We start from the raw sequence: 15,923 nt of genomic DNA, 5'->3' as shown, positions 1-15,923 counted from the left end.
AATGGCACAGAAATGAACACCCGGTCGCACCCGGAGATATAACAAAGTCTTAGAATCATAATGAAAGTGACTGAATCATTGGGGTTATCTTTAAATATTAATAACTTATAGTACAAAAGTGAATTTCTCTTAAAAGCATACCTTATACTTAGCTAAAAAAACTTCTATAAAACAAAAATCTGTTAGTGTATGTAAATAAGGTAACAATTACTAACAGGTGAATTCGTTGAAAAATGAAAGCGTGTTAACAGAATTTCAAACTTCCGACAAATTTCAGTGCTTTATGGATACATGAATGGGAAAACGAATGATGGGAGATTGTTCCTCAGATACTCAACTAACTCAAGCCACAAAAATTTTACAGTTTATGAAAGTTTTAAAAATTGAATTTTGACCGCTGAAATCGGGCATACAGCCCACTGTGCGTCGTCACTATTGAAGCAGCAATTTGCAATGTAAACTTTTGTGAAAAAGAATCGAACGACAATAAGCCTGAGCAGTGCCGTAACGAGGGTATGAAGCGCCTGTGGCAAGTGTCTAACTTGCGCCCCCCCTAACCCAATAATGACAAAAAATTAAAAATTTATATATAACAAGTTCAATTTTACTAAATGCAATATATTAAATACTATTAACCTCATCAAAATGAGTTGCCTGTATATACAATAATGTATTTGTCAAGGTATTTGTATGAATAAATAATGTATAACCTGAATAAGAACAAATTTTTATTCATATTCAATGACGACAAAATAAAGGAAATACGAAACGTAGGTATATGTTAAAATAATATAATAAAAACATAAAACAATTCAGCATATTTTATAAAGTAATTGTTCTTGTTTTTTCATTTGCAAACGCATCTATTATATCGTCAAAATTTAATGTTTTGGCAACATCTTTTTCAATTCATATTATAGACATGTTTGTTAATCGCTCTTGTCCAATAGAATAACGTAGGTACGATTTTACAATTTTTAATTTGCCAAACGAACGTTTGCAGGAAGATGTTGTTACAGGCATTGTTATGAAAATCCTTAATTCTATGTCTAGATTTGGATACGTGTTTTGTAATGAGAATTCGTAATTGTTTTGCAAGATTTGAAAACCATCCAAGCGACCCTCAACCGGGTCGGTATTCTTTGTTTTGCGCCCCAAACCCAATTGCGCCCTTGGCGGGCGCCTCTTTTGCCACGTCCTCGTTACGGCACTGAGCCTGAGTTCAGTTCAAAGCTTGAAACCTCTAATTTCGTAAGCCATCGATCATGTTTCTCGAAGATTGAAACTTCCCGTTTACTGTGGCCTCCTAAAATAATAAGAACTAATTTGCGTGATGTAGAAATAAAAATATATTAATAGGAATATTAATGAAGACATACGCGGCAGACAGCCAAAAGAACAATGCTCCGCTACTCTGCTACTTTTGGTTGAATAGATTTTGGTTGAATGAACTTCTTCCACCTGTTGCCGAACACCCTGTATGTTTATAGAAATTAGAACAAGACTGCTTATTACACGATTAACTGTGCAAGGTAAATATAGACGTGTAGGAAGTACTCTCGGAACTAACGAATTAACGACTAGGTTACATAAGAGACGGTCATTATTCAGATTAACTGGTTCCATAATACACGAGAATTCAGCACGGGAGATATGAAAAAGATGGAACGTCAAGGTTTCGCCTAGGCACTCGTCGTCGAAGGCTTTTAATAATCGGATCCTTGAAACTGGTCGTTAAGACAAAAACGTTGAATTTATAACAGTTAGGGTCATCATTAAAAGAAAAGTGTGTCACGAAATAAGGGAGGAATATAATTAAGCTGAAATGTACAGGGTGTCCCAACTTTAAAGTACCAAACTTTGTCATTACCATATATTTTATATAGCCCAGATAGCATTGAGGCATCTCAAAGACATCTGTAAGACGCCTGTTGCAAGACATTTGGACGTCTGAACGGCTCTCGTATGTTTCCTGAATGTCTTGTGTTACAAAACGGTACGTCTTAGAGACGTCTTCAGACGTCTTTTAGACGTAGTTTATGCGCCTTTTTAGATGACATCTCCGAAAAGACGTTTTTAAAGGTACCGATCCGCTTTCGAGCGAGAGTGTGTGGCACACTCACACACCGCTAGACACATGTACACAGTATATATGTATAGTACACAGTACACCAGGCATGGGCAGAAATAGCACGCGGGCTAGGGAATCTCCAGGAATACCTATGGAATACCCCCACTTCTCCCGGCCGCGCGTCTCGCTCCCCGTGGCGGCCCAAGTGCTCGGAGCAACTAAGGCCGCCATGGGGATTGAGACGCGCGGCCGGGAGAAGTGAGGGTACTCCTTGAAAATCACTAGCACGCGTGCTATTTCTGCCCATGCCTGCAGTACACCTATAGTACACAGAATTGCAAGGGTCCGGCATTTAACAAACCACGTCTCGCTAATGCACATTTGGGGCCCCTACGTAGTCACAATCGCTAGATAAAAGATCAATCTAGCGGGGACGTATCCCAATTTGGCTTACTTTTGCGTTTTTTACTGTCAAGAGACATACATTTTCTTAAATATCGAGAGATGTAGGGTTCTTATAGAAACAGTTGGAGGCAACCCCGCTGGCAGGGACACATACAATGTCAATGCAACTTTTATTATGTTAAACCATACGTTTTTAAACACACAGTTTGTTAAATACAGAAATACAAAAGCGAGGGTTCTGTGACGATACACTTCCGGTTCGAGCGCTGATGTATGTTTCTCACATTCAGTCACCGCGAGTCGTCAAACCATATCCCCACCACTTCCGTTACGCATTTTCGTGTCACGAATTTGGTGACGCGAAATTAGGCTTACACCCTACCAAAAGAAGTTTCACTTCAAAAATAGTGTCCCTATACGATCGCCGTCCGTGCAGAACACGGCTGTGGTGGACAGCAACTGAGGATTTACTGTATTACTAACAACGGAGATATTTTCGGTGTAAATCTTAGGTGCCTCACTGTATTCGAAACCTAATCCCGAATAACCCTTGTCTATCCAGCAATTCCCTGACGATTTATTTCGAAAATGGCTACAATTGTAATATTTATAATAATATCCTTGCGAATATGCTATTGTCACAATAATGCTATCACTATACTAGAAAAAAAAATAATTTTTGTAGCCAACTCTCAAAAAATGCCGAATAACGGTGATGAATATATAACAGGTGATGCTTACATCGTGATACAAGAAAAAGGATTTAAATTGTATGCAAGAACAAAGAAATGTATAATAATAAAATATTTATTTATGCAGAATTATGTTGCCTAGAAAGCTGCATTCGAATTATTGTACTGTTATGCCGCATCACCTTTCCCGATAAGATTCGAAACTAACATTATTTTTGCCCTTTTGCCCAAAGCTGACTCAAATGTTTGGCTGGACTAGGAATGGCAGAGTTTCATGTCCGGTGACACATTTTAGTGTAGACCAATGGTCCTTATAAAGAATCTATACATATAAGGGACCCTCTCATTGAGCGGGACTGACTTTCGACTCGTCAGTTATTTTGTAAGGACGTATACTTTGTGTAAAGCGCGATTTCTAGTGAACAATCTGTTGGTGTGGCCTACTCAATACTCTTCAAGTTATAAAGAAGAAAAAGGATTATTTCTCGAGGGAACTCCATCCTTTCCTTGGGTTACCCTTGGTTCGTCGACAACCCATTTCACCGACACTGTTTTCATCGACACGATTTGACCGACAGTAACTTTCGTCGACACTATGTTTTCATCGACACGGTCAAATCGTCGACAAATGTCTTCATCGACACGGTTTGACCGACACTATGTTTTCATCGACAGTCCGTGTTTATCGACAGGTTTGAGTTCATTATTCATATCGCTTTAATTTCATGATATTTGTGTAATTATTGTACAATTTTGTTATGTTTAGTAATCTATGTATACATATGTATATGTACATTCGTAGCATTCGTTCTGTTTATTCACATTTTTTATATGTATTTACACAATTATATTTGAGATTAAATGAAATATTACGATTTTTTATTCATTTGTGTATAGTGTATACCTATTAATGAAGTTTGTTTATTTGTAGAAATTCTGATTAATAAAGTAGCAATAAAAACTTTTACCTAAATAACAATGCTTTATTATTTATTATACAAGCAACTAAATGCGTAATTCTCTTTATTATTTATTATACAAGCAACTAAATGCGTCGAGAACATAACAATGATAATAACGATTAATCTACATTAGCAAATACGGGAATTTGGTGTCAGTGGAAATGAATGAACTCTAACTTGTCGCTAAAGACGGACTGTCGATGAAAATATATGTCTACGATTTGACCGTGTCGCTGGAAACATGGTGTCGGTCAAACCGTGTCGATGAAGACATAGTGTCGACAAAAGTTACTGTCGGTCAAATGGTGTCGATGAAAACAGTGTCGGTGAAATGGGTTGTCGACGAACCAAAGGTAAACCCCTTTCCTTCTGCACGACATAACAGTACGTTGTATTACTGTCTCTTGTAATGTGTTACTTGTACTACTGTCTCTCACCATTTTTGGCTGTTTCCACTCGCGACGAGTGCTGTCAACTCAAAAGCGTTTTGTCTTTTATCGTCGTTTCTATTTTGTGCTGCATCTATCTATTTATGTGAAACTGGTAAACAGATAATACCACACCCCCGTGCCGATATTTATTAATAACCTCGATTGTATACATTCAAAACCGTTAACAGGTTATACGAATTTCGATTTGGTTACTGTATGCATAAATATCCACACTCGATTTATAAACGAACAATACGCCGAGATATGTTCGGTGCATTCGTGATCAAACAGTTTTCGAAATGTGTATTTTGTTTGAAAATGAAGATTTGTGCGAAAAAAAATTATTTATTGACATTACAAATTGTTCAGCACATTTTTTGGTCACTTGATCCGTGCATAAATGAAACTGCCAATTGCGTGTTGAAAGAAATACTGCCGCGTGCAATATACCGTGTGTCGTATCGACTACTTTGAATTCAATTTTTGTATTAATTGAAACGCGTTAACGGCATTTCATTGTAATGACGCAACATTTAATCCATTCGGAGTTCCCTGATGGATTGTGACGATCAATATCGAATGCAATTAACAACTCCTCGCACTTCAACTGGAGCGATGCGCGTACGAATTTCCAGCGTCATTGAATCAAAAATACATTTAGAAGACCGTGTGGAAACGGAAACACTGCAGTTGGTTGTTCTATAGGACTGTCGGTCAATAAAACAGACTTATGGTAACGAACGTAACTAACAAACAATCATTTTACTTCAAATGTACTGCTCGACTTATTAAGTATTATGCTTCGTACAGACTAGAACATTCCGACGAACTGCGCCGCGAACCGCGCCGCGAACCACGCCGCGAACCGCGCCGCAAACCGCGCATTTCGACAAACATTTCGACGAACGTTTCGACGAATGGTGATCGGAACGGATTTGTGTTATTTCCAGATTTTCTTGCGAACAACTATGGGAGCTGCAGCGGTATATACTACACAAAGAAATACAGAAAATGTTGGCACTTTATTTAGATGTAATGTTCAGGTCTCTACGAAGCATCAGATTCGAGATTAAATGACTTGAATTTTTGGATATTTTATGACATTTCGACGAACATTTCGGCGAACATTTCGACGAACATTTCGACGAACGTTGCCACGATCGCCGCCACGAACTTCGCCGCGCGCATTTCGGCGTGCATTTCGACACGCATTCGCGCGAACGGCCGATCCATCAGCTATGGGAACGCCGCGCCGCCGCGCGCATTTTGGCGAACATTTCGACGAACGGTGCCACGAACGGTGCCATGGACGCCGCACAGTGGTCCGGATCGAAGAAGTTGGTGTCATTTAGCTAAAAAGTCAACTTTCTCATATCGATTTCTAACAAATTTGTATTGCTTCCTAAATGTCTATCAACCTTGAAAATGAAAAAATTAATTCGGTTTACCAAGAATTGTAATTAGGACGAATACTTAAAGCGTAGACATTTAGAGACAGTACGTTTCACTAAGAAAATTGCTTCTCTTCTTCGAGGTGCCCTGTTCACATCACTTAATATTTCTTTTTTTTTTTGTTTACGATGAAGAGCACTCTTTTGTGATACAAAATTAACATCGACACTAAAAGTTATTGTTCACAATATGTTAAAAGTTAATACTCAATTGTTCGGAATCAAAATACCCGGGCGCGTATGCTGCTTGGTACGAGTCGGCCAATAACGACGTGCTGCCAAGTCACGCATGCGTCGCTCGACTGTTACGTAATCGTGACGGCGAGCGATCGATCATCAAATCGATACCTCTGAGAAATAAAAACAAAGTCGACAGGGGCACCTTCCCATTCGAAAACCGTCTTCGAACTCAAATCGATCGCCGTCACAACGTCTTTTTCTCCACGGTCCGTCGACAGATTACTTCGTGGTCAATTGTAGTACATTTCGTTCGCGCGTGCATTTTCACGTCAACGATTATACACTTCAAGGATCGCGACGCGAGCGGTGAAAAATAAAGTGGATTTCTGCCTCTCAAACGAAGGATTCGACCACATTTCTGGCACCCATTCACTCCGGTCCTTTGTCAAGGATAGAACGGCTATCCTTCGGCTGATCAAGTCGAGCTAAACTTGAGTCAGCCCGGCGACAATTCGCCAACGAAACAAATTGGTCCTTCGAGCCGGATCTGAGTGAATCTTGTGCTAAATTGTGCGTGTGAAGATGGAACCGCCGCAACCGGAAAAGATGGCCGACCTTGAAAATCTATTCGCACAACAAAGGGACGCTGCGTACGTGGTAAACCGTGCATTGGACAATTTTAAAAAGATTGGCAAATCGAAGTACACGGTCGCAACGGTGCGCAATCGCATTGCCAAGCTGGAGGATGCCTTCAAGGAGTGCCAATCGCTCAATCGACAAATCGTCGCCGGCGCAACCGCCGACCAACGCAAAAAATTGCTCTATTTTACTGAGCAACACTTTGGGATCCTCCACGAAACCTATCTGGAGAGCTCCGATTTCATGGCGGAAATCCTGGCGCGACTCGAGAAAGAAGAAACCAACGTGGCCGCCAACATCCAAACAGACGGCGCCGACAAGGGGACTCGGTCAACCGGAGGATCGCTGACAACAAACGACCATCTTCCGCGAAAAAACCTGCCCACCTTCAGCGGCGTTCTTGTCGAATGGGAGAGTTTTCGGGACCGATACACGTCGATGATTATCGACAACTCAACAGTGTCAGAGGTATCCAAACTGGAATATTTGTTTTCATGCCTTGAGGTGGAGCCGCTCGATATAATTCGTAATCTCGCGATCACGACGGCGAATTTCCGCATCGCATGGGAGCTACTGAAAAACGGTATGACAACAAACGTCGGTTGATAACCGCTCATGTACACTCGCTTTTAAATCTCCCATGCGCCGTGGTCGAAAACAAAACCGCTCTATCCGACATTCGCCAACGAGTAAACATGTCCGTCTTAGCATTACAAGGCTTAGGTTGCTCCATTCAATCGTGGGATGAACTGCTCGTCTGTCTCGTAGTCAATTGTCTCGATGAAACGTCGCGTCGCGATTGGGAATTTGAGTTGGGAACGTCGACGGAGTTTCCCACGTTTCAAAAACTCGACGATTTTCTTGAATCGCGAATTCGGTCTCTCGAAGCGTTGTCGCGTACCACCTCGCAGGCCAGCATCCCGACTGCGCGTTCATCCACAGCGAGATCAGGTCCTACGCGATCTGCTCAGTCTCACACAACGATGCAGACAGATCGAAGTTGTCCACTGTGCAAAGCGGATCATCCCCTGCACCGATGCAAGACCTTTCGGGACAAAACGATATCACAACGTTTCGAGTATGTGAAGCAAGGAAGTCGTTGCATTAACTGCCTGAGCGCGAAACATAATACTCGATCTTGTCCAAGCTCTTATACGTGTCACACTTGTAAAAAGCGACACCACACCTTGCTTCACTTTGACAACGCGGTGAAATCGGAAACAGAGCGCGAGGCATGTCTCGCGAGTACCACGTCGGATGCAAACGCTATGCGGATACCATCGCACTCCGTGTTACAAACGACCGCACTTTCGGCTCATATTCTTCTCGCAACCGCTCGAATCGACGTACATTCCAGTTCGAATCGTACGCAACGCGTTCGCGCTCTCCTCGATCAAGGATCCGTCGTATCGATAATTAACGAAAATCTCGCTCAACGGCTGCGAACTCCGCGATCTCGCGTCTCCATCTCAATCACCGGCGTCGGTGATGGTGAGACACGGTGTACAGCGGCGACCACCTTGACAATCGCTTCAACCCGCAGAACAGAGTCCACATATTCCACTAACGCATTAATCGTTAAATCATTGTTGAATTACCTGCCACATCGCGTCACCGGTAATTTCAATTTAGAGTACATTCGGGGTCTCGATCTCGCGGACGATATACCCTTTAGCCAAGACCCGATCGAAATGATTATTGGAGCTGACGTGTACGGATCGCTATTACTCGATGGTGTACGGAAGGGCGACTCCAATCAACCGGTAGCGCAGAACACCACTCTTGGTTGGATCCTATCCGGTCCTCTTCCTAATCCACCCTTGCAACCACTTCGCGAAGTCCAAACATTCCACACCATAACCTCCGACGCTCTAGACCTCGCGTTGCGTGAATTTTGGGAGATTGAAGAGCTCCCAGCGCAAACACACGTTACTCCCGCGGAAACGGAGTGCGAAAATCACTTTGTGGCCACGCACACTCGCACGACGACAGGGCAATATTGCGTTCGATTGCCATTCGTCCAAGAACCCCCAATCGGAATCGGGTCATCCTTCCCCGCGTCTAAGGTGATGTGGTCTCGTCAGGAACAAAGGATTATTTCAAATCCGAAACTCGCTGCAGAATACTCGGCCTTCATGAAAGAGTATCACGATCTCGGTCACATGATCGAAATTTGCGATCCGGAACCCATCTCTTCGCAGACAGTCTACATTCCGCATCATGCCGTCATTCGAGATACAAGCGCGACCACACGTCTTCGCGTCGTTTTCAATGCATCGTGCAAATCGTCGAATGGCACCTCGCTCAACGATCATTTATTGGTTGGTCCAAAGCTTCAAACGGAGTTGCCCGCGGTCGTTCTACGTTGGAGAATGCATCGGTATGTTTACATCGCCGATATTACAAAAATGTATCGACAGATACTGGTCGATGAACGCGATGTTGATTACCAACGAATCATTTGGCGTCCGACACCCGCGGAACCTATTCGCCATTATCAGCTTCGCACGGTTACGTACGGGACCGCTCCCGCGCCCTATCTGGCTCTTCGAGTTCTTAAACAACTCGCACTGGACGATGGATCTAAATATCCATTAGCGTGCTCAATTTTGAAAAGCCAAATCTATGTCGACGATTGCTTATTCGGAGCCGATGAGAAGGAACTGGCGCGTCACACCCGCGATCAACTCATCTCATTGTTGAAAGGAGCCGGGCTTCACTTACGAAAATGGGCAAGTAATTCTGCGGTTCTAATGTCCGACAGCGACCCTACCGATCATGGTCTCGCGGGCGGAAAAACGCTGCAGCCCGACGACAGCCTAAAAGTTCTCGGAGTTGCCTGGAATCCGGAGACGGATTCATTTCGTTTCGACGTAACGCTCGAGAACACGGCTCCTCAGTCAAAACGCGCCATCCTATCCACGATCGCGAAGTTGTTCGATCCGCTCGGGTGGGTTACCCCTGTCGTCATCACCGCGAAAATTATTATGCAGGAACTCTGGCGACTGAATTGTGAGTGGGACGCGTGTATCCCCTCCGAAATCCATGCTGTCTGGACGGCCTATTTTAAGCAGCTCCCGTGTTTGCGTCAGATATCCTTACCACGATGGATCAATCTCGGATCGAGCGCGCTTTCCGTCGAACTGCATGGCTTCGCCGATGCATCCAATCGTGCATACGCGGCAGTTATCTACCTACGCGTTACAATGCAAAATGGAGAGGTCGCAGTCTCGCTTCTCACGGCCAAATCAAAGGTTGCTCCCGTGAAATCACTGAGTATTCCACGGCTCGAATTATGCGCAGCGACATTACTCGCGCGTCTAATGTCATTTATTCGCACAACACTTGACTTGCACAACAGTCCTGTGTATTGTTGGACTGATTCAACAATCGTCCTAGCTTGGATCGCTCAAACTCCCTCGCGATGGAAGGTATTTGTCGCAAATCGGGTCGCGGAAATTCAGTCGAAAGTGCCGACTGCTCAATGGAACCATGTGCCCACAGACCATAATCCCGCTGATTGTGCGTCTCGCGGGTTTGACGCATCCATGTTCAGTCAACATTCGCTTTGGTGGGCCGGGCCAGATTGGCTCAAAGATCCATCGTCTTGCTGGCCGCGCGAAACACCTCCTCTAAAACCGTCTGCTGAGCTCGAAGAACGACCAGCTGTCTCCGCACACACAATAACTCCGGGTGAAGTTTGGGATCTCGCGACTCGCTTCTCGCAATGGTCGAGATTAATTCGTGTAACGGCATACATGTGTCGCTTCATTGCACGACTTCGTAAGATAACAAGACGCGATGACTCGCTCATTCCGTCGCGACAGGCCTTGACGACCGAAGAAATTCAAAGAGCGCGAATATTTTGGCTGAAGTATATTCAGCGAAGTCGATACCCCTCGGAAGTGGACTGTTTACGAAATAGGCAGCCTCTTCCTCGAGGCAGCCCTCTGCTGCCCTTAAATGTATTTTTCGACAACAATGACTTGATCCGCGTGGGAGGACGACTACGGAATGCTGAGATGCTTGAGAACACGAAGCATCCAATTGTACTTGCGTCACATCCTCTCGTCAACCTCCTGATCTCGTCCATCCATATCCGTTCGCTCCATGCGGGACCTCAGCTCACACTGTCCACCCTTCGGCAAGAGTTTTGGCTTCCCCGTGCGCGACCGATCATTCGCGCCGTCCTACATCGCTGTGTTCCATGCACACGTGAGCAAGCCGCGATCGCGTCCGAATTGATGGGAGACCTTCCAGCTCCGCGTGTCAATCGCGCTGAGCGAGCCTTTCTCCATACCGGTGTGGACTATGCGGGACCAGTTCTTGTGCGTACTACCGCTGGGCGCGGATATAAAGCGAGAAAATCGTACATCGCTCTGTTTATTTGTCTCACGACTCGTGCGATTCATTTAGAATTAGTAAGCGATTACTCGACCGCCGCCTTCTTAGCGTGCTTTGATCGCTTCTGTTCGCGTCGAGACCTCCCGCACATAATGTATTCGGATAACGGAACCACGTTCCAAGGCGCCGACAAAGAAATCGCATAATCGTTTCGAGCTGCTACTCGCGATACTAACTTCCTTAATAAACTAGCGACGGATCAAATTTCGTGGAAGTTCATTCCTCCAGCAGCTCCACATTTCGGTGGGCTCTGGGAAGCGGGCGTGCGTAGCACAAAACACCATATGAAACGCGTTATCGGTTCTCACACGTTGACATTTGAGGAATTCACAACGATCCTTTGTCAGATCGAGGCGTGTTTAAATTCGCGCCCCCTCGTTCCCGCGTCCGATCATGTCGATGACTATTCGGCCATTACGCCGGGTCACTTTTTAATCGGATCTGCGCTCAATGCGGTTCCCGCCCCGACGCTGTTGGATGTCCGAGAAAATCGACTATCACGATGGCAACTCTTGCGCCAGTTGTCGGAAAGTTTTTGGCGAGCGTGGTCAGCGGACTACTTACACACCCTCCAGCAACGACCGAAGTGGCGCATATCGACAAATCTCGCGAAACCCGGGCGGATAGTCCTAATAAAAAATTCGCTCGCGCCACCCACTAAATGGAACTCAGGACGAATCTTACGTTGTCATCCCGGCCACGACGGTATCTCGCGTGTCGTTACCGTCAGAACGGCTCAAGGAGAGTATAAGCGACCGATAACCCAATTATGCTTTCTTCCGGTCGAGATAAACAATGAGGAAGCAGAACTGAATTCCTCAGCGGGCGGCAACAAAGAGAATTTAAATGGAACCTCGTAGGCCTCATGGCGGGCGGTCACGTTCGACGAGTGAATGCAACGTGTACATCGTCCTCTCCGTCAAATGTATATAGTAGATTAAGATACTGTTCGTGTACATAGTAGGTTAAGACCTCGCGATAGGTTAAGATTAAATGCGTTGAACTCGGCATCCACAACCTCGCGCCGCACGCTGAACTTCGCCAATAATTGTACGGTCATCGGATCAACAGATCCGAGGCGGGCGGTATGTTCGGAATCAAAATACCCGGGCGCGTATGCTGCTTGGTACGAGTCGGCCAATAACGACGCGCTGCCAAGTCACGCATGCGTCGCTCGACTGTTACGTATTCGTGACGGCGAGCGATCGATCATCAAATCGATACCTCTGAGAAATAAAAACAAAGTCGACAGGGGCACCTTCCCATTCGAAAACCGTCTTCGAACTCAAATCGATCGCCGTCACAACGTCTTTTTCTCCACGGTCCGTCGACAGATTACTTCGTGGTCAATTGTAGTACATTTCGTTCGCGCGTGCATTTTCACGTCAACGATTATACACTTCAAGGATCGCGACGCGAGCGGTGAAAAATAAAGTGGATTTCTGCCTTTCAAACGAAGGATTCGACCACATTTCTGGCACCCATTCACTCCGGTCCTTTGTCAAGGATAGAACGGCTATCCTTCGGCTGATCAAGTCGAGCTAAACTTGAGTCAGCCCGGCGACAATTCGCCAACGAAACATCAATGAAATAAAAAAATTGGCCAAATTTTTTACATTTGACAAGGAATATCTACAGGGTCTCAAAAAGTCACGGTTTATAACAAATTGGATCATTTTCAGTATTCTTTCCCGTATATAATCGTGCAAAAATCTTGTCCTACCTCGTCCTACCTTGCAAGTTATTAACGTTCAAAGCTGTCAATGTTACTTCGCGACGCGTTTCGCTTGCGTAAAACAGGCTCGTATGATTAGTGTTGTATAAAGCTCGAGTCTTCGAAGCTCCAGAGCTCAGTCTTAAAGACTTCTTCTAAATCTTCTTCTATAGAAACTTAGTCTTTAAGACTGAGCTCTGAAGCTTCGAAGACTCGAGCTTTATACAACACTACGTATGATTGATCAAATGTTCCAAATATGAACGTTTCTGCAATAACACATTATAAGAGATAAATAGAGTATATATATATACATGTACAGGGTGTCCCACCCGATTTCGACATCTTGATTTTCTCGCTATTGTTACTCGTAGCAAAAAATGTTTCAGCAGAGGCTCGAACGGTATCGAGTGGAGCATATTTTGATGTTAGTAGCTTTTTTGTAGGTGGACGCGTAAAGGACATATGAAGGTCAACTTCAGTTTTTTAAATGGAATGAGGTATTTTTTAATACATCAATCGATGCAGCTGGACATTCGTTATAAAAAAGTACTAACCATCAGGAGACTAAATATCAGGAGATATTTCAATTTAAATAACTCTAAAATACCATTACTGTCGTACTAACAATAAGACGTTAGTGTTTACTTACTTGTCTAACGTCTTATTGTTAGTACACGACAGTAATGGTATTTTAGAGTTATTTAAATTGAAATATCTCCTGAACTATACTAACTTTTCGACATTCATAGGTTAGTACTTTTTTATAACGAATGTCCAGCTGCATCGATTGATGTATTAAAAAATATCTCATTCCATTTAAAAAAACAAAGTTGACCTTTATATGACCTTTACGCGTCCAGTCACGAAAAAACTCATAGCGTCAAAATATGCTCCACTCGATACCGTTCGAGCCTCTGGTGAAACATTTTTTGCTACGAGTAACAATAGCGAGAAAAACAAGATGTCGAAATCGGGTGGGACACCCTGTATAAATTGACTTCGACAGTCACTTCTATTTAGATTGAAATTATTGTTAACATCTGACCCGTACATGTCACAATTAAGAATAACATGTAAAAGAAATCCTAAAATACTGAATCCTGAGGCAGTAGAATTATTAATTAACTAATTCAATCGATCATCATACATCATCACGAAAGACAAATTATGGTATGTTTATTTTATTAGCTTACTTTTTTATTTGTGGTAATATTGACTGAACATAATGTTAGTACTATTTTAGTCGCAATATGTATTTAAAATATTTCTTTTTTTTACATAGGAAAGCATTCTTTTATGTGTTAAAGATTAAGACCAACACTAAAAATTATTGTTCATAACAAGTAAAAAAAGGTTTAAAAACTATATTTGAACAATTCATTTTTTAATAAAAAAAATCAATGAAAAGTTATTAAAAATTATTGTTTAACAAATGCAAAAAATATTTAATTATGTCTAGGTAAGAATTACTATTTTTTAAATATTTTTGGTGAAAATTTCATTACGATCTCTCTAATAGTTCAAAAGTTATAACAAGATGACACCAACTTCTTCGATCCGGACCACTGTGCGCCGCCGCGCGCATTTTTGCGCGCACGAACGCGAACGGGCTGGTACTTACAAATCTGTTTGCAGGACAGATAGCATATCCTAAATATTCATAATATAATTTATAAATGTCAAGAAATATACATAAATTTATAAACAAAGACATCGGTGATTTAAATTATATATTGTAGTAAATTAAATTAAATTATAATTTGTCTCAAATTATTAAAGATGCCCTTGCTATGAAAACATTGCATTTTTTCCCTGATATTTTACGTGAATTCTGAACATTTTCGGCAATCTTGCACACCCCTGCAGAAATCCCGAAAAAATTCACGGGAAACCCGAACACCGCCGGAAATCCCGAATAGTCTCTGAAAAAACTCAGGATTTTTGGGATCCCGTTCCGAGATGATACGAGGCTTCCCATCTCGTTCCCGGCATCGGGATTCGGGAATTCCCGGGTTTTTAGCGGGGTTGCCTCAAACTTTTTCTATAAGAACTCTATTTCTCTCGATATTGAATAAAATGTATGTCTCTTGACAGTAGCAGCATCATCGCGCAGCCCAATGACGTTCGTCGAAATGTTCGTCGAAATGTGCGGTTCGCAGCAAGTTTCAAGGCGCTGTTCGCGGCGCGGTTCGTCGAAATGTTCTAGTCTGTACGAAGCAGAACATTTCGACGAACCGCGCTGCGAACAGCGCCTTGAAACTTGCTGCGAACCGCACATTTCGACGAACATTTCGACGAACGTCATTGGGCTGCGCGATGATGCTGCTACTGTCAAGAGACACACATTTTATTCAATATCGAGAGAAATAGAGTTCTTATAGAAAAAGTTTGAGGCAACCCCGCTAAAACCCGGGAATTCCCGAATCCCGATGCCGGGAACGAGATGGGAAGTCTCGTATCATGTCGGAACGGGATCCCAAAAATCCTGAGTTTTTTCAGAGAATATTCGGGATTTCCGGTGGTGTTCGGGTTTCCCGTGAATTTTTTCGGGATTTCTGCAGGGGTGTGCAAGATTACCGAAAATGTTCAGAATTCGCGTAAAATATCAGGGAAAAAATGCAATGTTTTCATAGCAAGGGCATCTTTAATAATTTGAGACAAATTATAATTTAATTTAATTTACTACAATATATAATTTAAATCACCGATGTCTTTGTTTATAAATTTATGTATATTTCTTGACATTTATAAATTATATTATGAATACTTAGGATATGCTATCTGTCCTGCAAACAGATTTGTAAGTGCCAGCCCGTTCGGGTTCGTGCGCGCAAACATGCGCGCGGCGGCGTTCATGGCACCGTTCGTGGCACCGTTCGTCGAAATGTTCGTCGAAATGTTCGCCAAAATGCGCGCGGCGGCGTTCCCATAGCTGATGGATCGACCGTTCGCGTGAATGCGTGCCGAAATG

The 15,923-nt window shown here is 43.2% G+C and overlaps 1 protein-coding gene across 1 annotated transcript; it reads left to right on the top strand.

Moving 5' to 3' along the window:
* The first annotated feature begins 6,313 nt into the window (after positions 1-6,313).
* Positions 6,314-12,839, top strand: LOC143210562 (uncharacterized). The gene has a single exon (XM_076427515.1). The coding sequence runs from the start codon at positions 7,395-7,397 to the stop codon at positions 11,379-11,381; it is 3,987 nt and encodes a 1,328-aa protein (XP_076283630.1). The 5' UTR covers positions 6,314-7,394; the 3' UTR covers positions 11,382-12,839.
* The last annotated feature ends 3,084 nt before the right edge of the window (positions 12,840-15,923 follow it).

This window comes from Lasioglossum baleicum, chromosome 7 (genome assembly GCF_051020765.1).
Source record: "Lasioglossum baleicum chromosome 7, iyLasBale1, whole genome shotgun sequence".
NCBI classification, from domain to species: domain Eukaryota; kingdom Metazoa; phylum Arthropoda; class Insecta; order Hymenoptera; family Halictidae; genus Lasioglossum; species Lasioglossum baleicum.
The sequence above is the reverse complement of the archived record's forward strand: the minus strand, read 5'-3'. Positions and strand labels throughout refer to the sequence as shown.